This window comes from Amblyraja radiata, chromosome 17, assembly GCF_010909765.2.
Source record: "Amblyraja radiata isolate CabotCenter1 chromosome 17, sAmbRad1.1.pri, whole genome shotgun sequence".
Taxonomy (NCBI): domain Eukaryota; kingdom Metazoa; phylum Chordata; class Chondrichthyes; order Rajiformes; family Rajidae; genus Amblyraja; species Amblyraja radiata.
This window is the reverse complement of record NC_045972.1, coordinates 30858988-30886184: the sequence shown is the minus strand read 5'-3', so window position 1 is coordinate 30886184 and position 27197 is coordinate 30858988. Positions and strand designations below refer to the sequence as shown.

The 27197-nt window shown below is 40.1% G+C and overlaps 1 protein-coding gene across 1 annotated transcript in view; it reads right to left on the bottom strand.

Annotated features, from left to right (window-relative positions):
* Positions 1-6989: 6989 nt before the first annotated feature.
* Positions 6990-27197, bottom strand: part of sf3b3 (splicing factor 3b subunit 3) — a 41608-nt gene continuing 21400 nt past the window's right edge. Inside the window, exons 13-27 of the mRNA XM_033036008.1 lie at positions 25785-25936; positions 24254-24409; positions 23549-23704; positions 22422-22565; positions 21808-21930; positions 20313-20467; positions 18156-18330; positions 17628-17833; positions 16112-16268; positions 15365-15490; positions 13943-14155; positions 12920-13018; positions 11557-11700; positions 10162-10266; positions 6990-7445 (exon numbers count right to left, since the gene is read on the bottom strand). Of these exons, the coding sequence (XP_032891899.1) occupies positions 7305-7445; positions 10162-10266; positions 11557-11700; positions 12920-13018; positions 13943-14155; positions 15365-15490; positions 16112-16268; positions 17628-17833; positions 18156-18330; positions 20313-20467; positions 21808-21930; positions 22422-22565; positions 23549-23704; positions 24254-24409; positions 25785-25936 (2252 nt within the window). The 3' untranslated portion in view covers positions 6990-7304. The remainder of the gene's footprint in view (positions 7446-10161; positions 10267-11556; positions 11701-12919; positions 13019-13942; positions 14156-15364; positions 15491-16111; positions 16269-17627; positions 17834-18155; positions 18331-20312; positions 20468-21807; positions 21931-22421; positions 22566-23548; positions 23705-24253; positions 24410-25784; positions 25937-27197) is intronic.

The window sequence follows — 27197 nt, the reverse complement described above, 5'->3', positions numbered from 1 at the left end:
TCCTTTTCAGAGCCAGTGACTAGTGGGGCGCTGCAAGGCTCGGTGCTGGGATCCCAGCTATTTACAATATATCTTAACGATTTAGACGAGGGAATTAAATGTGACATCTCTAAGTTTGCGGATGACACAAAGCTGGGTGGCAGTGTGAGCTGCGATGAGGATGCTATGATGCTGCAGGGTGACTTGGATTGGTTGGGTGAGTGGGCAAATGCATGGCAGATGCAGTATAATACGGATAAATGTGAGGTGATCCACTTTGGTGGCAAGAACAGGAAGGCAGATTATTATCAGAATTTAAGAAAAGAGGAGGTGCAACGAGACCTGCGTATGCTTGTTCATCAATCAAGCATGCAGGAACAGCAGGCAGTGAAGAAAGCTAATGGCATGTTGGCCTTCATTGCGAGAGGATTTGAGTTTAGTTGTGCAGGGCCTTGGTGAGACCGCACCTGGTGTAATGTGTGCAATTTTGGTCTCCTAATTTGAGCAAGAGCATTATTGCTATTGAGGGAGTGCAGAGTAGCTTCACCAGGTTAATTCCCGGGATGGCAGGACTGACATATGATGAAAGAATGGGTCGACTGGGCTTCTATTCACTGGAATTTAAAAGGATGAGAGCGGATCTCATAGAAACATAAAATGATTAAAGGATTGAACAGGCTAGATGCAGGAAAAAAAGTTCCTGATGTTGGGAACCAGGGTTCACAGTTTAAGAATAAGGGGTAGGCCAATTAGGACTGAGATGAGGAAAAACTTATTCACCCAGAGAGTTGTGAAGCTGTGGAATTCTCTGTCACAGAAGGCAGTGGAGGCCAATTCACTTGATGTTTTCAAGAGAGAGTTAGATTTAGTTCTTCGGGCTAAAGAAATCAAGGGATATGCCACGATCATGTTGAATAGCAGTGCTGGCTCGAAGAGCTGAATGGCCTACTCCTGCACCTATTTTTCTATGTTTCTATGTTTCTTCTTTAATCTTGTAGCTTCCTTTAAAAAAAATTCCGATAAAGAAAGTACATTGTATGAGAATTTCTTTCTATCTCATCTTTCCAAAACCGTGCATACTGTATTTCGGTGCATTGGCATTTGTACTAAGTTATCAAATCAAAAAGGGGATACCTTGCCAGATTAAAGCCATTTAACTCAATCATCTAAAATATTAAGCTGAGAGGTTGGTTGTGGTGCATATCAACTCTTACCTCAACAAGAACAACTACAATATGCCAACTACCACAACAGTCAATGGAGGATGTGATCTCACTGGCTCGCCATCCTGCACTGGACCTCTTGGACAATAAAAACACATATGTCAGGCTGTTGCCCATGGACTACAGCTCAGTATTCATCAGTCATCCCCTCCAAATTTGTTCCGAAGCATACGGAATTGGATCACTGTGCATCTCTCTGCAACTGGATCTTTGACTTCTTAATCACAATCAGTACGAATCATCAGCAACACTTCCTTCTTGATAACCATCAGCACGGGAGCACCTCAGGGCTGCGTGCCCGGCCTGCTGCTTATCACTCTATACTCACGACTGTGTAGCCAAATGCAATTCCAAATACATCTTCATATCCACTAATGACACAACCATTGTTGGACAAATTACAGTTGATGATGCATCAGAGTAAAGGAAGGAGATTGATCGACTGAACAGAACAACCTTCCTTTCAACATCGGTAAAACCAAGTCTGAGAAAGGATCTCGACTCGAAACATCACCCATTTCTTCTTTCCAGAGGTACTGCACGGCCTGCTGAGTTACTCCGGCTTTTTGTGTCTATCTTCAAGGAACTGATTGTTGACTTTGGAAAAGGAAGAGAGGATCCACAAACCTATCTTCATCGACGGGATGGTGGTGAAGAGTCAAAAGCTTCAAATTCCTGGAGGTGCATGTCTCTGAAGATCTGTCCTGGTTCCAGCACAATGATGCAATTATAAAGAAAGCCCATTAATGCCTTTACTTCCTTAGATGAGGAGATTCGTTATGTCAACAAATAGCCTCTTGGACTTCTACAGGTGTACAGTAGAGAGCATATTGATTGGTTGCATCATGGCCTGGTTCGGCTACTCAAACGCCCAGAAAAGAAGACGACTGCAAGAAGTGGTGAAGACTGACCAGCCCATTACGGGTACCGACCTCCCCACCATCAAAGTGATCTACAGGAGTCACAGCCTTAAAAAGGCAGCCATCTTCATCAAAAACCCACACCACCCTGGCCACACTCTAATTTCATTCCTGCCATCAGGAAGAAGATATAGGAGCCTGAAAACTGTAACATCCAAGTTCAGAAGCAGCTTCTTCCCTGCAACCATCATGCTGTTAAACACTGCAACCTCCAAATAAGCTTCAATCCAGAGACATGGGGACATTGTTTTTGTGTTTGCACTATTATTTCTTGTGCGTATGAACTGAACTTTTTGTTGATGTTTATAATGGCGTTTACAGAGTACTGTGTTTACATATCTGTTGTGCTGCTGCAAGTAAGAATTTTATTGTTCCGTTTCAGGACATATGACAATAAAACCCTCTCTCTCTCTCTCTCTCTCTCTCTCTCACACAAAAAATCTCTCAAGTGATCCTGCAGACAACTAATTCCCCTTTGCAATCGTTGAACAGATAATCAAAACTATTGTTGGAACTATTGGTGCCTCCATAGTGTTTGGGACAAAGACCCATCATTTATTTATTTGCCTCTGTACTCCACAATTTGATATTTGTAATAGAAATAAATGTGGTTAAAGTGCACAGTCAGATTTTAATAAAGGTCATTTGTATACATTTTGGTTTCACCATGTAGAAATTATTGTTGTGTTTATACGTAGACCCCATCTCAGGGGCATCATAATGTTTGGGACACAGCAATGTCATGCAAATGAAAGTAGTCTTGTTTAGTATTTTGTTACATATCCTTTGCATGCAATGGCTGCTTGAAGTCTGCGATTCATGGACATCGCCACTTGCTGGATGTCTTCTCTGGTGATGTTCTGCCAGGTCTGTATTGCAGTCATCTTTAGCTTATGCTTATTTTGGGGGCTGGTCCCCTTCAGTTTTCTCTTCAGCATATAAAAATCATGCTCCATTGGGTTCAGATCAGGTGATTGACTTGGCCACTCAAGAATTGACCATTTTGTAGCTTTGAAAAACTCCTTTGCTTTAACAATATGTTTGGGATCATTGTCTTGTTGTAGAATGAACGGCTGGCCAATGAATTTTGAGGCATTTGTTTGAACTTGAGCAGATAGGATGTGTCTATACATTTCAGAATTCATTATGCTACTACCATCAGCAGTTGTATCATCAATGAAGATATGTGTGCCAGTACCTTCAGCAGCCCAGGCCATAACACCCCCACCACCGTGTTTCACAGATGAGGTGGTATGTTTTGGATCTTGGGCAGTTCCTTCTCTCCTCCATACTTTGCTCTTGCCATCACTCTGATATGTTAATCTTCGGCTCATCTGTCCACACCTTTTTCCAAAACTGTGGTTGCTCTTTTAAGTACTTCTTGGCAAACTGTAACCCAGCCATCCAATTTTTGCGGCTAACCAGTGGTTTGCATCTTGCAGTATAGCCTCTGTATTTCTGTTCATGAAGTCTTCTGTGGATAATGGTCATTGATAAAGCCACACCTGACTCCTGAAGAGTGTTTCTGATCTGCCGGACAGGTGATTGGGGATTTTTTTTATAGAGAGAATTCTTCTGTCATCAGCTGTAGAGATCTTCCTTGGCCTGCCAGTCCCTTTGCGATTTGTAAGCTCACCAGTGCTCTTTCTTCTTAATGATGTTCCAGTTGATTTTGGTAAGCCAAAGGTTTGACTGATGTCTCTAACAGTTTTATTCTTGTTTCTCGGCTCATAATGGCTTCTTTGACTTTCATTGGCACAATGTTCCTCATGTTGATAAACAGCAATAAAAGATTCAAATGGTGATGGAAAGACTAGGTGCTGAGAGCTCTTTTATACCCACATTTAAACATACCTGAGCAATTACAAACACCTGTGAAGCCATGTGTCCCAAACATTTTTTTCAATCTCTTACCCTGTTGTAGATGCGATTACTTTCCGGGTCGTATCTCCAGACTAACATCTTGGAGCTGGAGGCCTCGCTCGGGACTGCGGGGCGTGGACTTACCATCTGAGCCGATCCCTTGCCTGGGATTGCTGCAACCTCGGCCTTTACCATCAAGAGCTACGCTGTCTTGGGAGAAACCGTGGATGTCGGGAACTCCAACGACACAGAAGGTTCGACAAGCCCTGACCCAGGCTCCGATCGCTCGGTGCGGGGCAGTTGAGATTCCCCCGATGTAGGAGTGATTGCCCCGACGCGAAGGGCCCAAACGCCACTGGCTATGGGATTAAGATCGTCCTGCCAACGGGAGGCTCGAGGCCAAAGGCGGGAAAAGATTGAACTTTTTTTTCGCCTTCCAACAGTGAGGAATGTGGAGGAGTCACTGTAGTGGAGGTTTATGTTAAAATGTATTTTGTGTGTTCTGTTGCTTTTTATATGTATGACTGACTTGGCAAATGAAATTGATCGTATGTTGCAAAGCATACTTGGCTAATAAAGTATTATTGTATTGTAGTTCCCTGAAATGGGGGGGGGGGGGGGGGGGGGGGGGGGACTATGTATAAACACAGCTGTAATTTCTACATGGTGAAACCAAAATGTATAAAAGTACCCTTTAATAAAATCTGACAATGTACACTTTAACCACGTGATTTTTACAAATCTCAAATTGTGGTGTACAGAGGCAAATAAATAAATGAAGGGTCTTTGTCCCAAACATTATGGAGGGCACTGTATAATCCTGTATACTATTTAGCAATTTTGTCTGATAACTCCATTACTTTTGATTTCCGAGCACATTAGAAACTTATTTAAGTTTATCAGAGCCCCATATCACTTTCCTGATCAATGGTGCTGCTTTTCCTTTCAAACCTATCAAAATCCGACACATAATTTCTACTTTTGTTCAGCTTGCTATTTAGTTAACTAATAAATCCCTATTTGTCAGTAACTGGTGTTATTTACCATTAAATCTCTATTTGTCAATAATTGATGTTTACATCCCATTCTACAATATATTATTTTATCCTTTCACTAAAGGAATATACTTAAAACTGCAATTTTGCTATTGAATATGTTTTGAATCCTTACTATTGCCTTTTATCTACCATCTTTTATTTGGCCTGTACACCACTTGAAACTGGTTAATTCAGATTGAAAAAAAAACGAGTTTAAAAATAAAATCGGGAGGGATTGGGTAACAAATGGTAGCCAGTCATTGTGTCAAATGTGACAACCAGACTTGAAGGTTTGGGAAAAAAACTGCTGCTGCTGGAAATCTAAAATAGAAACAAAAATCTCTGGAGATTCTCGGCAAATCTCCAACACCCAAAGTTTGAGAGCAAGGGTAGTCAAACTCAACTGTCTTCCAGTGGCTATAGTTATTATTGCCAATTTAGATTTTTTGCTTCATGTCCGTCATTCCTAATACTTCTGGTGTTGATTTCTTCCCCAAGAGTCTGAACCTCCACCTGGATTTTGATCCAATTTCCCCCCTCTAGAATTGAACTATATCCTTCACAATTACCCCCAAATTGATTCTTGATGAATCACCAACACCCAAAGTTTGAGAGCAAGGGTAGTCAAACTCAACTGTCTTCCAGTGGCTCATTGCTGATCTCCCCATTTCTTACTTCTCTCTCTGGTCCCCCTATTTTCCAAGTATTTAGGCCAGTAAAATCATCTCAGCATGGAAGCCAAGCTTTTGATAAAAAGGCCAGGAATGGGGAAAGAAATCAGGAACAAAATTTGGCCAAATTGTGAGGAAAGCAGAATCCAGGATTGGAGGCTGGTATTGTTAATGGAGGGACAAGCGGTATCTGAACAAGATAATTTTAAAAGTGGGAGTGCTGGTGCAGGATTCCCAAAACGTTAATTTGCAAGTAAAGGAAGCAAACGCAATGCTAGCATTTATTTCAAGAGGGCTAGAATACAAAAAACAGATGTAATGCGGAGGCTCGATAAGGTGCTGGTCAGGTCGCATTTGGAGTATTGCACGCAATTTTTGCCACTATATCCGAGGAAGAATTGCTGGCTCTGGAGAGGGTCCAGGAGAGGTTCACAAGAATGATCCCAGGAATGAGTGGGTTAACATATGAGCGTTTGACGGCACTAGGCCTGTACTCACTGGAGATTAGAAGAATGAGGGGTGACCTCATTGAAACGTATCAAATAGTGAAAGGCTTGGATAGCATGGATGTTTCCACTGGCCATAGCCTTAGAATTAAAGGACATTCCTTTAGGAAGATAAGGAATTTCTTTAGTCGGAGGGTGGTGAATCTGTGGAATTCTTCCCCACAGAAGGCTGTAGAGGCCAAGCCAATGGACATTTTAAGGCAGAGATAGATAGATTCTTGATTAGTACGGGTGTCAGGAGTGATGGGGAGAAGGCAAGAGAATGGGGTTTGGAGGGAGAGATAGATCAGTCAGAATTGAATGGCACTGTAGACTTAATGTGTAGGAAGGAATTGCAGATGCTGGTTTAAATCAAAGATAGACACAAAATGCTGGAGTAACTCAGCAGGACAGGCAGCATCTCTGGAGAGATGATGTTTCGGGTTGAGACCATTCTTCTGTCTGACAGAAGGGACTCGACCCGAAACGTCACCAATTCCTTATGTCTAGAGATGCTGCCTGTCCCGCTGAGTTACTCCAGCATTTTGTGTCGATCTTCGGCAGAGTAGACGCGATGGGCCGAATGGCCTAATTCAGTTCCTATCACGTATGACCTTATGAAATTACATTATCAGAGATTATATGAGCTTCTCAGATACACATCATTTTCTTGACTGTAGAACAAGGCCTTGATTTGACAAATCAACAAAAGTGCCAAAATGTGCACTACCCCAATTTTATCCCCTCATCAGAATCACCGAGTGCAAATAATTAATTAGCAGTTTGGAAGCAGCACAAAGCCACAACCATGTTATTAAAACAGGGATTTTATTCTACCATAGTCACAACTGAAAAGCAAGTTTGTTTTAGGAAAATGGCTGCTAATCACACAGCTGCCACAAAAGCCCTTGCAAGACATTGTATCCAGCCTCCAGCCCTGTATGCCCCCCTCCCACCCAACAAAACCTTTAAACAATTTTAATGTACAAAACTATATTTACAAGAGACAGTTACAGTCCATTCTATATGGATAAAACTTCAATGGTGAGAGTGCTGCCATTAACATTCTTAACACCATCTGACATTGTACAATGCCCCCAGCACTTATGAATGTGCACTATGCACATTAGAATGCATAACGTGTTCTGATGTCTTCCAGCTTTTTGGACACCTCAGCTGGTGTTCTGTCCAACTCTTCCGCCACACTCTTTTGTTTAATCGGATCCATAGAGTTAAACTGTTCACAAAGATCACCATCGATTACATTCTAGAAAAGGAAACAGAAGCACATTCATCAGGCCAGTTCAAGTGAAGGGCATTGACTTGGAATAAAAGCATGAAACAAGGACAGAGATTCAAGCCAAAGTTTGAATTAGTGACTCAGTAGAAATACACATGGACATCAGGTGAAAGATGGTGAAACCCACTTTCCACATTCCATTCCTTTCAAACAAATTAGTTCTTTGCTGGATTTATATTAACCAAGGAGCTGCAAATAGTAAATTTTCGTTCCACATCTCCAGTTTACCTTCGTTTCACACTGCTCTTTAGTTTAGTTTAGAGATGCAGTGCGGAAACAGGCCCTTCGGCCCACCGAGTCCGTACCGACCTGCGATCCCCACACATTAACACTCTCCTACACACTACGGACAATTTACACTCGTACCAAGCCAATCTACCTACATAACTGTACGTCTTTAGAGTATGGGAGGAAACCAATGGTCTTGGAGAAAACCCACGCGGTCACCGGGATAACGTACAAACTCCGTACAGACAGCACACATAGTTGGGATCGAATCCGGGTCTCCGCCGCTGCAAGGCAGCAACTCTACCACTACGCCACCATGTCACTCTTTTGTTAACAATCAGATGCACCTGGCTGCTTGAGAGTTATGGTGGAGAACTGGGGATGGTCGGGCAAGCATCTGGACCAGCAATACAAGGGAGATCGGTCATCTGCATCTGAGCAGGAATTATTAGAAACTTTTTTTTAAAAGCAGCATCTGTGCCGAAATACCTGCCATAGCTGCTTTAATTATGCAATTTGACAATCATTTCTGCATTTGATTTTTCCCCCCCCCATTTCAGTCAGCATTTGGCAATTATATAATGCCCTGCCGGCAAAAGGCCTGTACTAGGAAGAACAGCACTTCTGATTTCACTGTTTTATAAACCTTCGGAAATCCACCCGAGAAAGGTTTGGAGTGTAATTTTCCATTTAAATTTTTCCATCTGTTCACAAGCTTTCCAGTATTTATACAAAAGGAAAATTAACACTCAAGGGCCCTGATGTGTATTCAGGCTGATAGTAAAGTGGTAGAGGTGTCATTGTGGTCTGCATACCATAAGCAAGTTCACCCTCATCCCCACCCTCCCTCAACAGTCCTTTGGAAGTGTATATGTTTGAGGACAGGATCAAGCTCAGTGACTACTGAGCAGCTGCCAAAACACATGGGTGAACTATTTCTACAGGCACTCTATGTAACTTGTAAAAAAATTGTAGACAGTGCAAGTGGTGGTATCTATTCCTCCAGACTCCTGATCATGAGCATGATAATTTTCTACTGTTCTTGGGTTGGGTTTAAAAAAGGATGACTTTCAACACTGTTAAAGCCATACAACACAGAAATGGGCCCTTCGGCCCAATTTGCCATGACGACCAAGTTGCCCCATCTATACCAGTCCCACCTGGTTGTGTTTAACTCATATCCCTCTAAACCATACCTATCCGTATACATGTCCCAATCTTTTAAATGTTATTGTAGTACCTGCCCCAACTATCACCTCTTGCAGTGCATTCCATATACTCACCACCCTGTGTGGAAAAGGTTGCCCCTCAGGGATGGTCCCTGACTTTCAAGAAAGGCCTCAACTCAAAACGTCACCTATTCCTTTTCTCCAGAAATGCTGCCTGATCCACTGAATTACTCCAGCTTTTTATAACATGTCAACTTCGATACTCCATACCCTGACTGATAAAGGCCGATGTACTGAAGCCTTCTTGATCACCTTATCTACCCGTGAAACCACATTCAAAGATCTATGTACCGGCACTTCTAGATCCCTCTGCTCTACATCACCCTCTAGGACCCCTGCCATTCACTGAAGGTCTTGCCCAGGTTTAACTTTCCAAAATGCAATCTCGCAACTGCACATGCCCTGCTGATCAAGATCCTGATGTAATTTTTGATAACCATCTTTGTTATCTACAATACAACCCATTTTAGTGTGTAGGAAGGACCACCTATTTTAATGCCATTTGCAAACTTACTAATCATGCCGTCTACATTCTTGATATAACCACAAACAGCACTGATCCCCGAGGCATGCCGCTAGTCTCTTCAGTCCTTCAATCCGAAAAACAACCTCCACCACCACTGTCTGCTCCCGTCCGTGAACCCAATTCTCCATGCAGTCGGCTGGTTCTTCCTGTATCCCATGCGATCTAATCTCCCAAAGCATCTTACTATGCAGAACCTTATCAAATGCCATACAATGTTAATGGCTTCGGCCTTATCATTCTTTTGGTTATTCTTCAAAAAAAACCTTTGATTTGTAATCTCCTGCTCCGACACTAAAATAGACACTCAACCAATCCAACTGCTGCTGCTCAGACACTATTATAGATTTCAAAAGGCAGTTGTTGGATTGGTTGAGTCAGTATATTTCAATGCCAGGAGGAACAGCTGGCAATTGCAAAGACACTGCCCCCTCACTCGTGGATAAATATTAAACTCAGGTAATTATGTTGGCCATTAATGGCTTAAAATATACACAGATGAAAGGGAACATGCATTTGAGATTTTAAGTATGGTCACTTGGTTGCAAAGTATACAACAAAGACTAAAATATGCTTAGATACTCCGCTATTTAGAAACACGGATCAGTTGCTTTATTGTCAATCCCACAGAATAAGCCTGTGATATTCTTACGGTCTTTGCTTTAAGGAATAAACAAAGCAAGAATAGATAAAGTGCACCCACCTTCACAGGGAAGTAGTAGCAGCGGAAACTCAGATGGTCACGACCACACAGGGGAGGATGTTCTGATCTCATGTGCATCTCTAGGTGCTGGAAGAAATCATGGTCCTATGCAAGAAATAGACCAAATAATTTAAAAAGGGTTAAACAAGCTTAATGAACACTCACTGTACGTAAAAATATTCTTCCCTTTAAGTCGTTAGCTATTTTAGCATCATTTGGAGGTAAACCCAAAGTTCCAAAAAAGAATGAGAAAGAAGCAATTCAATCACCAGGCGTGTCGATGATATTGTGCTCAAGGTTTGGAAGTCATTCTCAACAGATTTAACAATCATACCAAACTCTAACATTTATATTTTCCAGTTTTTACTCAGGCTGCCAATGTGGAGCTGTGGTTGGGAGCTTAACAAAATACATCTTGAAGCATGCTGACATCACACCATGGAAAATCAGAAAGAATATAGAACAATGAACAGAACAAGAACAGTCCCTTCGTCCCAAAATGAGTTAGATAGAGCTCTTAAAGACAGGGGATATGGGGAGAAGGCTGGAACGGGGTACTGATTGTGGATGATCAGCCATGATCACAGTGAATGGCGGTGCTGGCTCGAAGGGCCAAAGGGCCTACTCCTGCACCTATTGTCTCTGCTGAACATGATACCAAAACCATTTATTTTCAACTAGCACACAATCCATATCCCCCCATTCCCCGCAAATACATATGCCTATCCAAGTCTCTTAAATGCCACCATCATGTCCCTCAACCCCAGTAGCGAATTCCTGGCACTTACCACCCTGTGCAAAAAAAAACTTGCCCAGCACATCTCCTTTAAAGTTTTCCTCTGCCCCCTTAAAGCTCGGGCCTCTATTATATCATTTTTCCTTTCTGGGAAAAAGATTCCACCCATACTCCTTATACATGCCTCTCCTTTATTTTATATACAAATGCACCCAAGTTAAAAAATAAATAATTTTTTTTTTTTTTTAAAGATCAGAAAATGAGATAATGGGTCATTTTAGGAATGGTTTTCTGGCCTGGCATTATGTTATGATTTATTTAGCAATATGACTGGACCACATTTGAACCAGACGGTAGGCTCACGCATAACCGTAGTTGAACGCTATAATCAGTGACCTTGGCATCCATAACTAAGGGAGGAATAAATAAAAACTAGTTAGGAGATACTGCTCCCTACTGCCATCTAGCAAATCCTGCCAACAGAATGATGTCAAGCATGGACAAATAAACTGCTTAAACTTACAAATAAAAACACATTACTTTTGCATGCACTTCGCAAACGTTTTCACTTACAGAAAAAAAAAAAAAATCATATAACACCAGCCAGGCATTACAGTAACCATTCTAAAGAAAGCCGATGAATTATCATGCAAACCTACCTCATGTGATGTGAATGGGACCAGGATCCCAATTCCCCCGGAGAGTGTTGTATATACAAGAGATTCTGAACCACCAGGAATTAATGTTGTTTTCTGTAGCGAAAGCACTGATTCTCCCACGTGATAATTAACAATGATCTCAGCCTGAATGAAAAACAAAATTACAATTAAAGAGGGCATTAACCTGCTGATTGGAAGTTGATACATGTCCATGTTAACTGTAGAAAGTACATATGTAGAGCCAGGATTTTGCCATAAATGCCATGTGCCTTTTCATGCCTTTTTTGATTTCACCAAGATAATGCCCTTTTCACGACCGAGTACCTAAATCAGCCTTTTTTTTGCTAAAAGGTCGTGCTATTTTCTCTAGTTGTACCGTGATTACAATTACGTTTTCGATGTTAACACGTTAATATTAATAAGTTATTATTAATATGCTAACATAGTATGTCACAAGAAAATTTCCACCACTGGGGCGAAACCGGGGGCGCCACCGTCGGTCGTTCGTGCCACTGTCCCCTGGTTCAGCCTTCTCTAAGATCTATTTAAGAAAGAACTGCAGATGCTGAAAAAAATCGAAGGTGGACAAAAAATGCTGGAGAAACTCAACAGGTGAGGTTGCATCGGTGGAGAGAAGGAATAGGCGACGTTTTGGGTCGAGACCCTTCTTTAAACTGATGTGGTGGGGGGGGGAAGAAAGGAAGAGGCAGAGACAGTAGGACTAGGAGAGCTGGGATGGGGAGGGGGGAAGGAGGGAGAAGACAAGGGCTATCTAAAATTAGATAAGTCAATGTTGATACCGCTGGGATGTAGACTACCTTTGTGTTCATCCTTTGTGATGAAAAGCAGAAACGTAATGAGAAGAGAAAAACGTCAAAGACACAAAACACAGCTACACTTAAAGACTTGGGGTCTTGATGTGTGGTTCTAACTGATGTGTTCACTCGTGTTATGAATTCACAAGGTGCTCAGTGGGCATCTCTCCATTTAGAAACTGTCACAGCCTGGGAAAGGAAACTATCTGGAGGCATGTGTATTCACTTGCTGCAGAAAGGTCCCCAGCCTCTACTTCAGAGGCATCTTTGCTACAGGGCAGCAGCATGATTCTAAATTGAATCTGTTGAAGGCTGTTGAACACTGTAAATATGAAAATATACACATACTTGCCGCCAATTATTTAATGGCCATGATTAGGATCGCCCTTGGGCATAACTATTCTCCCAATTTAAATTTTATTATACAAAAACGGCAAGTACTTTCAAATAAATAACAAGTCACACTATTCTATTAGGATAACCACATGTTAATGCTCCACTTTATAGTATGCCCAGAAAGGACAACAGAATTGTCTACATCAACTTACCTTTTGGGAAGCTCCATTGAGAAGACCTCTATCCCACAAAGCTTTGTTTCCTGTGGGATCCTCATCAACATCATCACTTGTGTTTGGCGGCAATCTCACCTGCAATGGTCAAATGGTTGCTTTGTAATAAAAATGATTGGACTCCTCTTTATCTTTTCCCAAAGATGCATATAGCGTGCTAACTAGAACATTTTAATTCTCCGCAGAGGTACTTAATATAAGAAAGCAGAGCAAACAACCTGTCAATTAATGGACACTCCATTATTTTCAAACAGTTTATACAAATAGGATTTCAGCGACTTGCAGTTTAACTTCAATACCATAAACTGCCCATATTTAAAATGGTTTGTAGTGGCTGCAAGGCATAGGCTGAATCAAGTGCCATCTGGCCAATTACCCATTCACATTACTGACAATTTCAATTATTTTGGGTAAAACTTCTTGTTCTTTCTATAAATGTCCTGCATGGGAGCAATCTTTAAAATTTAAATGCATGATAGGCAGCTGTACTGTAGATTACAAACTATAAGCAAATTCAGTAATTATAGACACACAAATCAGTAAGAGAATCTTAATGATAATGGTTGAAATTATCACGGCCAGGGGGGAAAATAAAAATCAGGACCTGAAAACCAGTCTGAGCATAGAACCTCTGGCTGGAAAGATTACGTTACTCTGGAGAACATGAATAGGTGATGTTTTGGGTTGGGATTTCCTTATGGTTGAGTAGCCTCTGAGGCTGCATCATATTGCCTCAGTTCTATCTTTGTCACCAGGTCCATCCGGAATTACAAGTTATCATCTGCAGCTGGTACCCCAATGCCCTTACAGAACCAGGCACAGATCTAAGAATCAACCTACACTAACTACACAAATTTACAGGGGTAGAAAAAGCAGAGTAATTGATCATCATATATACTGGGGTGAAATGAAATTTCTTGTTCACATGAAGCTCATTGAGTAAATATATATACACTATTAAGCACAAAATTGCAGTGTAATCTGAAGTAGCCTTTAACTTACCACGCTGATGTTGCCAAATTTATCAGCACCAGCCATGGTTTCGTAGTCTAATAGACAAGCTGTGGTGATCCAGCGTGGTAATGTATCATCAGCAAAGATGATAAGCTGGTTCTCATTTCGTTTGTATCGAATCCAGAAGAAGCTTTCCTGTACATCTGAGACAATCACCCGGTGCCCAATCGTGTGGATTGCTACTATGAAATTTGGAATGTGCTGAAATAAACAAAGCAGGTTACAAAGAGTGTTCATTTCACAACAAGATCCTTTACTTCTTATTTATTACCCAGCATGACATATTTCATTCTTCTGTCATCTGGATGTTACGGTTTGCAGTGCAATAACCTCCTATGAAATAGCACATATCAGGAGGGCAAAAAGCCACCTTGTCTCCTTTACCTGTCACCCCCCCCCCACCCCACACCTTGCTTTTTCGATTACATTGCAGGAAGACTGTAGTTTTAATTAACACAACTCCATTGGATCAAAGGCAGCTTTTGTCTGCATTATAAATCTCAGTAGTTATCACCTGTCAAACTGACATATCAAGGAAAGCTGGTGCTAATATCCATGTACAGGTGAACAAGGGACAGTAATAAATCATAATGCATCGTTCTCACAAATTCTGCAGTTTTAAATTTGTAAAAGTTGCAAATAAATAATTATTAAGATGGGAAGTAGATGACTCCAATTTCTTAGTTGGAAAAGTTTACTCTACAGCAATGGCTCAATCCAACATTGGAATTTCCACAATTAGAGTACTGTGCACCCAAAACATGATAGCTTGGAAGCTGCACTCCTCACTAATTGGGATTCCAATTAATGTTTTCAAATTCATTTTCAGAATATGAACATTATTGACAATATATTGTTTATCCCCAATTGACCTTAGAGTAGCTGGCTGAGATTTCAGGTTATTTGAGTAACAACAGCATTGGAGGCCCAAGTCAACAAGGCAAGAATGGCAGGTTCCAGCCCTGAATGACTTTGATGAAATAGATATTGTTTTGAAATAATCTGCAAAATGTGCGATCATTATTACTAATGATTTAAAAAATATATACACATGTAATTCCAAAAGTGGGGTTTATAGCCTCAAATAATATTTGTCCCAATTCTTTGAGTATGTCCATTTATCAAGGTTTCAGCACTTTTAACACCTCCCATTATGCGGTTGCTATTTCTTCCAGTGGTGTTAATATTCTGTCCAAGGTTGCCACCAACATTTACCATGTCAGGTATATTGGAAGTCCATGTTATTTTCCATGGTAGCATAATTTACTTGCATCCTGTCACCATACAGAACTTGAGATGGTTTTATTGCACTTCGCCATAAAATACTTGAACCACTATCAATGGCTATCAATTCCAAGCACCTTAACTGTAAAAACCTAAACTGCCATCAAAAATCTTTTAATAGTTTACCTTATTTTCACATTTTCTCAGCAGCTTTTTTTTCCCCAGATCATAGATGCGTAGGAGTTTTCCCAAACCCACCAGAACCCGTCCCTGGAAAGGTGCAATGGCTGTTGGAACATCTTCAATGGATGTCTGTTGGGAGAAGGTTGAGGGAGGAGATGGGATAAAGGGAAGAGAGCAAAGATAAAGATATAAGAACACTATTGTTTGTTATAAGGTAACAAAAATTATAGGTGTTATTTAAATACAAATATAAATTATTACATTGCATGGTACCGACAATTGCAATCGGAACTCATCCATCCAAGAATATCCTACATTTGATGTTAGTATCACGCTAGGAGAATGGAAATTAGACTTAGATGCAATGCATCGTTTTAAGTCCATTTCAAGTTTTGAGCATGCCTTAATTATCGACTTTTAGAATAGTTTGGAGCTCTCTTCAAATTAGGGCTGTAACTATGCTCCCTATATTTAACAATTCAAATTTGAACACAAGGCAGGTTTTGGTACAACTGTGAAGCCCTGTAATCTCACCAGTCTGAGGTTCTAGGTTTTAGATGCTCACATTCAGGCCACGAGAGTGAGTTATTGGAAAGAGGGAAAGTGAAGAAAACTGGAAAAGTTCCACAAAAATAGATTCAATAGAAAAACTCCAAATGGTTTGAGCTACGTTAAAGATGCCTAAGTTGTTGAAACCGTGGGGACAGGAAGATGAAAAATTGAAAAGCATAATTGGTGCTGCAGCCTCACCTTGTGCACAAATTCCAGTTTCTCGCCACTGTTGATTAGTTTGTATGTGTAAACGAATCCACCTCCAATTGAACGGGGATTGAGGATCAGGTCCTTGCCGACCCCAACTAGAACGTACCAATCATCACCACCATTTGCAAATTTACAAACAGCAACACTGGGAACAGAAAATATCTGCGTTAATATAGCCTAACTCCTCAAAGAACACACCTAGTCCCATTCTGAACACATTAGTGGAAAGGAAATAAAGCAAGAGCCATAATCTGCACTTACATCAAAATAATTAAAAAAGCACTTGAAGTGTTCCTCATATTTTTACAGTAAGAATGCATTTCTTGCTATTCAAGTTCTACTTAGTCTGTCCCGCAACCCCCACCCACTCCTTCCCAAACTAACCTAGGTAAGAAGAGGGATTAAAGATACAGTAAACCCTTGTTTTAACTGACCCCTTTATAACAGATTGTGGTTATAAGGAACAGACTTGTCGAAGCCACCCTGGCTTTTGACACTGCCCCGACTCGCAAGGTGCAACAGCAAGCATTTCTTCACATACCGCACGGTCGAGCTGATGCAGCTGTTGTTGTAGCTCACGTTGTAGATCTTGGGAACAGTGCTTTCTTTGGTGCCACCGACAAGATGAGCACAGTCATCATACGGCTCCCTCCCCTTTCACTAGCTGCCACTTCGTTCTGTTGGCCATACCTTTGTCCACTCCGCCTCACCCGTCTACCATTATCTCCTCCTCCTTTTCCCGTCGCTTTGACTCCTTCGCTGCTCCACCTTCTACCTTCACCTGTCACTCTGTGCACTTGATCTTTCTCTTCCCCCCCCCCCCCTCCCCCTCCTTGTGCTTCTCCCCCGGAGTCACTAACATACTCTACCTTGGAAGCGAGGAGTGGACAAAGTGATGGCTGACAGAAAGAAGGGGTAGCTTGTGAGAGAGGGAGGCCCATGATGACCAAGCATGTCCTGTTGGTGGCAGTGGCCTGAAGACACAGTTGATGGCCAGGGACTACAATGTAAGTTGCAACAACAGCCGTGTCAAGCGGAGCAGCCGGTGAAGAAAGGCTCGCCGGAGCAGACCAATGGTATTGGCACCTAGTTTTAAGGTGAAACGACAATGTGCTGGAGTAACTCAGTAGACTGAATGGGTCTAAATAAGGCTATCCACATTCTTCAGAGATGCTGCCTGACCTGCTGAGTTACTCCAGCACTTTGTGTCCTTTGGTGTATTAACCATCATCTTCAATTCTTTGTTTCAACTACATACCATACTCGGTTATAGCAGACAATCGGCAACAACAGACACCATTCCCTCCCCTATAGTCCATTATAACGAGGGTTTACTGTGCTCAAGTTTACAAGAAGCTTTCGCAGTAATAAAAAGGAACCGTGACACCCATTTTATGTTGAAAAAAGCCAAGCACTCATTAAGTACTGCAAAATTTAATCAATGTAAACAAACATAAATGCCGAATCAGAAATGATATTACGATAAACTATTTGTTTTGCATACCTGAATGCTGCCTCATTCTGTTCCAACTGTATTTGATCATACACAGTGCCCTGAATAGGGTTCATCACTTGAACGACTGATGCCCACTGTCCACTCCCAGCCTTGGGGGATCCAAAAATGGATTCCGGCAAATTCTCATTCAGGAAAGCAGCCGCCATCTCCGCTGCCAATTCTCGCTCATCCTCACCAGCTGCTTCCACCATTTCCTTGTAACAGGCAGCAATTCCATTATTAATTTTAGAATGGTATAGCAACATCATTAATATCTATGTAAAAGTCAATAAACTATGTAACTATGCAGCGTATTTTGCAGTTAAAAAACAATGTCAGTGAATAAATTGTTCCAATTCAGAAACTCAAAAAGTCTGCACTGCCATGAAAACGGTAGCAAAGTACAAGATAACAACTTATCTAGTAATCTATTCCCATACCAAGTTAAGTCATGTTCTGCTGTAATCAGTATTTCCATGCTTTATTTTTATAATGCTTTATTTGATTGAACACGAATTGCAACAATAAGCAAGTTACCTCAGCCATTTGTTGTTTGCGTTGGGCTTTGGTGGCCTCAGTGTAGGCATTGTGATCAGTCTCGATTACAATGATATTGTTGCTCTCTGGGTGGATGACAAACTTCCTCGGGGTATACTGCAGAGAAAAGGAGACCTGATTGAATACTGCCCCCAGCTTCTCGAGTGCCAAGATTCTGAAAAGAAAGCAAAAGGAAAACAAAATAAATGGAAATCCTGCAACTCAATCTGCTACACCGCACACTTGAGTTGGAATATTACCTTAACTTTCCTGAGGAAGGATAAAGTGATTTATTGAGTCACAATGAAACACAGATGACAATAAAATGGAAGTTTGGTCTATTTTCCAGCTGAATTAATGGATGAGTAAACATTGCCTGGTTTTACGATCCATAAAGATATGCAAACTATGCTCGTTTAACTACTGGAAAGAGAAAGTGCCATCAGCAATATTCAACATACCTAGAAATGATTATGTCATAAACATTTCAACTGATATGATCGAGTGGATGAAGCAAATCCAGTCAATTCTGTCAGGTTTAAATTTCTACAAAATCTTTCAAATGGCCCTCATACTAGAGGCAATGCCAAATTGCATGCATATTTTCAAAGAACAGCTGTGTCAAATGGAAATGTATATTGGCAAGAGTAGTTTTGGCCAGAACCTGCTGGCCATAGGTAAACCCCAGACAGTAAATTAATGTCCTAATATAATATTGAAGACATTAAGTGATTCAACTTTAAACCAGAAACATTACAGTAATCATGACATCAGATGAGACTGAATGAATCATCATTTTTAAAGTGGTCTACTGCTGTTTCTACACTATATTTCATGTAAATCCATGCAATTGAGGTCTACTTCCAAAACACATTAATTGCACTGCACCACACTCAGTCTATTCTTATTTTTTAATAATATTCTCAACAACATGCGTGATGGCGTTTGATAAAATTGGTAAACTGCAGGAGCAGACCAACAGGACAGCATTGGCAACATGGCTCTAGACTGATCCATATTTGGTGACTTTTCAGTTGTTTGATTGGACAAAAAAATCTTAATATAACATATTAAACTACTAAAACAAGTATGAAGTGAAGGCATTTTTTTTAGTTCAAGAACTTTGTCATCAGGGATCTTGTCCTGATCTTCATTGGTCTTCCACAGAATGTGGTCTGCATCTCTCCAACCTGGTAGGTACTTCCAGCATTTTGATTTTTTTAAATTCAGATTTTCAACAACTGCAGTCTGTTTATCAATTTGCCAAAATGCACTTTGGTGTCCTGGTACAGCAAGGTTGTGCCGACCAGTTTTGCAAGCATTGATCATGCTCATAAGCATGGAAGCCTAAATCACAGATGGTAATTTCCCTTTCTCTGAGAGACGACTCTTCAAAGCTTCTCAACTTCTGATTGGATCTTTTCAGAGATCTTGCCACCCAAATACCAATAGATGGTTGCTGCAATCTGAGACATAAATGAAGTTTCACTAAAGTAGTTGATTCATATCCTACCAATGATCCTATTCGACAAATGCACTAATGTTGGCTGGGATGACACCTAACATTTAGGGCTGTCTACATCATTAGAGAAAATGTTTGACTCCTTGGTTGGGTGTGATACTGATGATAATGGCAAGACATTTCCTAATTTTAGAGGATCCTTGTTAACTCTGTCTGAAGCTGTCTGTGATGATGGATTTGATGGCGAAGCTAAAACAGATCCCGCAGCTTACCTCTTTCAGATGGCCACTCCAGCTGGTAAAGTCAGCACCAATTCACTTTGAGTAAAAAACAAAATGCTCAAGATTTCAGCATCTGTATCTCTTGTACACCAACTCCTTGAGCTGCTCAAGTTTAGGCAGAAGGCACAGTTCTGCATTTATGTCTTACTAGATTTCCACACCAAGCATGCACAAATAATCAAGGCAGCTATACAATGAGAAAATTGTATTCTTCAGGTTACTTACGAGAGAAATAGCATTCTTGGCCTCTTAAAATATAAAGGCACTCAGATTTAAGTTTAATGGAAACCGATAAGCCTAAAAATAACAATCACCTACCATTACAAACGAATCAAGTACCAGCACTCATCATTGAATCCTTCAGTGGCAACATCCTCTATTATACGTCTACAGCTTCTGTTTGGTGAAACTTACCGCAGTGTGTTAGTGGAGATGGCTACAATACCCTCAGGACACTGTTCAGAGGCAAATCCAGATGCATATTCTAGAGTTTCATAGGACAGCGGAGTCAGGTGGAACCGGGACTGATACGAATAGCTCAACCATGACCTGCTCGACATAGCCAAAACCTATTTTAGGAAGAATCAAACAGAACATAATCAACCGCAAAGAACAATGGAATCAGAAAACACTGCTTGAGAACAGTAGCAAACAGCAATGGTTTAAATCAGAAAAATCTTCATCATGATATCAGCTGAAACACGGATTTAAAGTATCATCATTTTAAAGCTGTTCAGTTTACAGGGTTGTAGGATAATGACTTCACTGGCTTTTACAGGAAAATCCATAGCCTTACAATAAAGCTTCACACTTTTCTTATTAACAGAAATGCACAATCACAAAATCTGCCAAGTTCAGAATATGGCAAAAATACATATTAACACCTAAAGTCAGCAATGCAAAGGCATTTCCAAACATGGAAATTAATGCATTGGTCCAAGAGTATATTATACCAATGGTTTCTGTGGCCTGCATTTGTTATGCAACAATAATGTCAAGGCTGAGGTTTAAAGTATGTCAAGAAGGAAATTGTGAGCAGTTAACAGTTCAAAGAGCAAACGTTGTCTTAGTCATGATATTCCAAAGGATAAAGACCTCTACCGACAGCGCTGTAAAATTTATCTTCAAGCTAACATGCTTATAAGGAAGTTTTCTATGTGCTCTGACTCTGTGAAGTGTTCCCTGTTCAGAACCTACATCACACCGTTGTATACTGCTCAATTGTGGTCTAATTATAAGAAAAAGAGTATGCAGAGGCTCAAGGTAGCATACAATGATGCAATGAGGTTGCTACTTCGTGTCCCTAGGTGGCATAGTGCCAGTCAATTGTTTGTGTCCACTAGAGTGCCAACCTGTGAGGCACTCTTAAGACAGCTGATGTTTAGTTTTATGTGTCGCTCTGAAAAGCTGCTAGGCTAAGAAGGCATTGGTGCAATAGCTTGTATATCTTATAGGCGAATATGCAATTTTTTAATGTATTTTTGTATCTCCTTATACTGTTTGATGTGTTATATGGACCTGTGTCTGAAATAAAGCTTTAATAATAATAATAATAATAATAATAATAATAACATCCAACATTAAATTTTTGATAATTTAAAGTGATTTTAAAATGAAATTTTAAATTATGAATCACAGTCATGAAGAATTTGAGTAGCACAAAAACAGCATGATTTGTGTGTCAAGTGACAAAAGGCTGGAGGAACTCTGGTCAGGTAGCATCTATATAACGCTTCATGTTGAGAATCTTCCTCAATCTGAATGCTGCCCGACTTGCTGAGATCCTTCAGCCCGTTGTTTTTTTTGCTCAAGTTTCGAGCATCTGCATTCTCTATGTCTTCCTAATTTGTGTCATTATCATCCAACCCTTCAGATTGTGAAATCAGAATCAATAATTATGCACGCTCACCGCTTCTTGACCTTGCATTCTGACCCTGAAAAGCTTGACGGGTCGTGATCCAAGATACCTGGTTCTTGTGTCAGATAGGTCTCCAGTGACTGGGTCCAACACTGTCCTTAGTAATACACCGTTCTAAAACAGAAAATATTCAGAATGCATTACACCACGCATAGACAAAGCGTTCTCTGTGCTCGGTGGCAGTTCTATAAGGGTGGTATAGCATTGACTGTTTAAAAAAATCCTATTGCAATGTATCATGGGGCAAAGGCATAATGTAAATGCTAGAACTCAATTGAGAATGAGCAAAATGGTAACCAAAAAGCTGATCGGTTTAAGAGGGTTAAAAAGATTTCTCCTAAATTCTGCTTTTGCTATTGACCATTATATTAGGCGCTATAGATCTGGACACTACAACAAGCATAAACATTTTTAAATTTACTCCAGCAATTCATTTCACTGTTTTAAAAAGTTTCATGACAGCATTTGGTCTTTTGCCCAAAAAACGCCCCCAACTTTCAATGGTGATTAGAAATGTTTGGCTTCTTTAGTTATTACACGGATAACTTTATTTAATTCTTCCAAAGTTAAACTCCAAGTCTCAGAAAGATGTTGATTTTACTCACCTGTAAACCAATATTTAAGTACAAGAAGCCAATGGATCCCTTCTCTCCTAATTCATCTTGTTTTTCTGCACCCCCCATCTCAACAATGCAGAGAGATTCAGGTTGCGCAGGAAGAGCTTGCATACTGAGAGGCTGCAGACAATCCTGAAAATGACAAAGTACAGTTCATTAAATAGGGAAGTTGGTGCGATCATCGGTGCCAGCTGATTTGGTCTGAACCCTTTCATACCTCTAGTTTCCTTCCCCCCTGACTCTTAGTCTGAAGAAGGGCTTCGAACTGAAACGTCACCTATTTATTTTCTCCTTTGATCCGCTGAGTTACTCCAGCATTTTATGTCTAAGCTATAAAATTATTTGGATTTGGGTGAAACTGGGAGGATTTCACAGTTGGTGTTTTCTGTACCCCCCCCCCCCTCAACAATGCAGAGCTTCAGGCTGTGCAGGAAGAGCTAGCATACCGAGAGGCTGCAGATAATCCTGAAAATGACAAGAATTAGGAGGATTTCCACTTTCATATTCCAAAGAAACAAAAGAATCAGGAATTGCAATGAGGATTCTCTAAATGACATATATTCAAGTTATAGTCATTCAGGAACAATGATTATCAAACATGACCAGGAAGAATGAAAGCCCAAACTTGGTCCAAATGTGAAAGCTGGCTATTTCTTCCTACTTACTAGTTTCATTAAGAAATAACCTCTGCAGCAAAAAGAATCCTATTTATGAAGGCTATCTATATATTTGTCACGCTAGCATTTCATGGAGAAATGCACTGATACGACAGTATACCCTCCAAATTGTGTGGAGTTATTTTTCAACTAGCAGATTCAGTCACCACATACATTTTTCCAACCAAGTGCCCCATCTACTGATGAGAAGTTGAACAGCAATCTATCAAGTTCCTCCTCCACAGGTGACCAGACCACTATCCTATATTGACACCAGTTTAGAGCATAGTCCACACTAAATAAAACAGACTCAACACATGTTTTTTTAAGTTGCTGGAAGAAACAGGACGAAACAAATTCAATATTTCACAGGATTGATTTTAACACCAAAGGGGTTGGTAATAAGGATATATAGCACATCTAAACAGGTCAAGCAAAAGGAAGTTGTACCAAACTTACCGAGGGATCCAGAGAAATAATCCTGACTGTGTTATCTATGAGACCCACAGCCAGAAATCGTGAACGTTGCTCCCCTGGAGGAACATTGGCTAAACTCATGCAGACTACATCAGTTGACATCTCTTTACGTTCCGTGTATTCATTCAGTTGTCCGGACTACAAACAAAAAGTTTGCAAATGCAACATATGAAATATTTGATCAACGTTGTACAAGATATACTAATTTAACTTGAGCAAAACAACTATGTGAATATAGAAATATCCACTGACCTCTAAAATACAATTTGACCCAAAATGTAAACATTACCATCTTTCCATGCAATTCTTTACTTCCAGCCCTATATACTTTTAAAACTTTAATGGCTGGTACAATCTGATCTAGGCTTTCTGCACATCAGTGATGCAGTCACTTGGTGTCTCTTTTCACCCGTTTTCCATTTTTGAAGTGAGAACAATTTTCGGAAACAGGACATAAGTGCTGCCCTTACAATTTTTCAGGCTCAGAATATAGAGCTGAAAACTTACAGCTGGTCACCTCATTTGGTATTAAGCATCGAGGACAAATGTTCAGAATCAAGTTACACACTTGGAGGGGACCATTTAAATAATAAGACAGCAAAAGTCTGCCCACATGCATGCATATTAATTGAAAGTTTGGAAAATAAAGCTATAATCCAATGCACTTCTGCACTGCGCTTTACTCACTGGATCCATCTCAAAGTAAACCAGCTCCCCGCCTGTTAGCGCAATCACAACCTGTCGCTGATTCACTGCACATTTCACGATCGTTTTTTTACCAGGAGTCTTCCACTCATTGACTCTCTTATCAGCACGGATGTGACGGATCCCATCAGGATACACCTGAACAAAATAATCAGAAAATAAGTTAATTTGGACTATAACACAAAGCATAAATTTAGGTCCATCTTAACTTGCTTTTTTTGTGAGTTACATGCATTGCCGAATTTCTATTTGAAGAATTATAATGCATCACATCCCAACATCTTTGAAAAATTCATGATTAAGATAAGTTTTCATTCCTTCAGCCCACTTTAGCTGTTCAACCAAAGCAAAACATCTGACAAACCCCAGTTACCACAAAATAGTAGCAACATAGAGGGGCATATTAGTTTGTCTATTTTATTTCATGTTGCTCTAGTCCAGATATATCCTGCTCCTTTTAAACATGCTGTCCCTACTTAAATTGTAAACTGGGGAAATAACGCCATATTGTCATAAATTATTGAATGTAAATACAATCTGATGTCCTCAGCAATCATTTGGTGAAAATCCCATGACTATCCTTGTTAATTATGCGCTAATTGCAAAGAACTATTTACCACTCTTTATCTATCAAATCCTTTCACCATGACGCCCCTCATATTCTATTTGCGCTTGTGCCGTTATATTCCCAAAGTATTTATCAGAGACTGAAATGTTATCACATGGCTAGCAAAACATAAATGGGCTATGGAGATTATTCAAGAATGTTATTCATAAAGAACATGACTCCATTATAAGAATTAGTATTTAACTGAACACGCATCAATCTATATCTTTTCTTCACAAATACCTCATACAATTCAATTCATTAAAAATAATCAGAGCCATGTTTTGACATGCATATGAACAGAAGTAGGCCATTAAACTACTTAAACCTCTCTGGCTACAATCAAATGGTGGCCAAATCAATATTTCAAATCGATCTACCTTTGTTCAGCAATCCTAACCAAATACAAATCTACCATTCATATTTTGATTTTTCAACGTATTTAGTTCTAACAGCTTATTGGGGCAGAAGGCTCCAGAATTCTATTTCAATTTGTTTGTAGAAACAAGGAACTGCAGATGCTGGTTTACAAAGCACATCAGGCAGCACCTCAGGGGAACATGGATAGGTGACGTTTCTGAGTGGAACCCTTCAAATTGATTGTGTGCTTGTGAGTGGTGGTGGGGGGGGGGGGGGTGAAATCTGGAAGAGGATGAAATCTGGAGCAGGACAAAGCCTGGCAGGTAATAGGAGGGTTTTTCTGATAAGCAATAAGGTTGGCAAAGGCCACAGATGCAAAGACAGATGTTGTCAGACAAAAGGATTGAAGAGTTACGAATTGTGAACCTAGAGAAACTTTATATCAGTGTAATAAATTAAGAATTCACTTTAGAAAGCAGCAAAGAGTAGTAGTCATTAAAGTATGTCCAGATGTGGTACTTTCTGGAGTAAACTCTATACCCCTACCTGAACCAGGGCATCCTCACCAAGCAAGGAACAAGAGAGTGTGGGGGTGGTACCCAGAAATCCAGAATCAGTCACTTCCTCCACGGTCTCACCAATAGACAGTACCAGTGTAGCATTCACGAAAGACACTATGATGTATGCATCATACTCATCTAAACACACACAAAAAGGTGCAAAATACACATGCAGGTTAACATTCACTGGTAGTAAGTAAATCAATTTGCCAACAAAATTATCTTGCCTTTAATGAAAACCATTAATTCGTTGTTGCATCTAGTAGGTTTTATTTTTACTGTCCCTCCAATATCAAAATAAATAAAACTGCAAAATTGCTTAGGAAAACCATATATTCTGCTCAACGCTCAAAGAATTTGTTTTTTTTGAGCGAGGGCATAATTTGGAGACGATAGGGGAAAAAAGTGTCCATAAAACTGCCAAAAAAAGATAATTTATTTAAAAAGTGAAACACCACTTACTGCCAAGAGGATCTGTTAAAAAAGTTATTTTCACCCAGAATATACAGCCCTTAACTGTGGGAATACTAATTAAAGATCAACGAAGTAGCACAAAAAGAAACAGAATAAATGTCATCATGTAAACATGCAAACCATTTAGAATTTGGATTGGAAAACTAATAGTAAAGGTCAAGAGGTTAATTACTTGTTTCTAATCCAGGATTTGGGAGATCTCTCAGCCACTGTTAATTAAGGCCTGGAAGATTATATCTTGGCACAGCCGGCAGGTGACTTTGTTCTTGCTTCTAACAAACTCTGCTTAGGAATTGGCAGAGTAAACGCAAGCTCACAGGAAGTATTTTGTTAAGATATATTTGGTGAATTTGGACCAAATCGATTTAAACATCAAATATTGATCCTGAATAAAAATAAATCTCACAATTTAGACATTTCTAAATTAATCTCGCATTAGGCTAAATAGCACTGATTTGGGATTCCTTGTCCTTTCCTACAGATCTGCCAACCTAACATTTTACAATATCAGCATGACCTCCCCAGATCAAAATTTAGAACCTATTTGTTCCTCAGATGGAAAGAAAGCAAGCCTGACATAAAACATTTATTAATTATTACGCCAACTCTATATAAAATGCAAAACTAACCTAGTTCAGAATCCCCATAATGAAACAGAACAAATACCATCAATAGATCAATAAATATCTAATATCTCATCCAAATTCAGTTACCAAGATTCAGATGCAATCACTGTCATATTGAGCAGTGTTGTACAATGACAAAATATGAACATTCAAGCTTCAGTCACATGTGGGAGGGGGGCTTTTGATTTTCATACCAGGGTGAACTTTTGGTGGCTGAGGAACTTTCAAATTGGGACAATAATAAATCGAAAAATGCAATGCACCATATTTGCTGTGCATTGACATCAGTAAGTATGAGA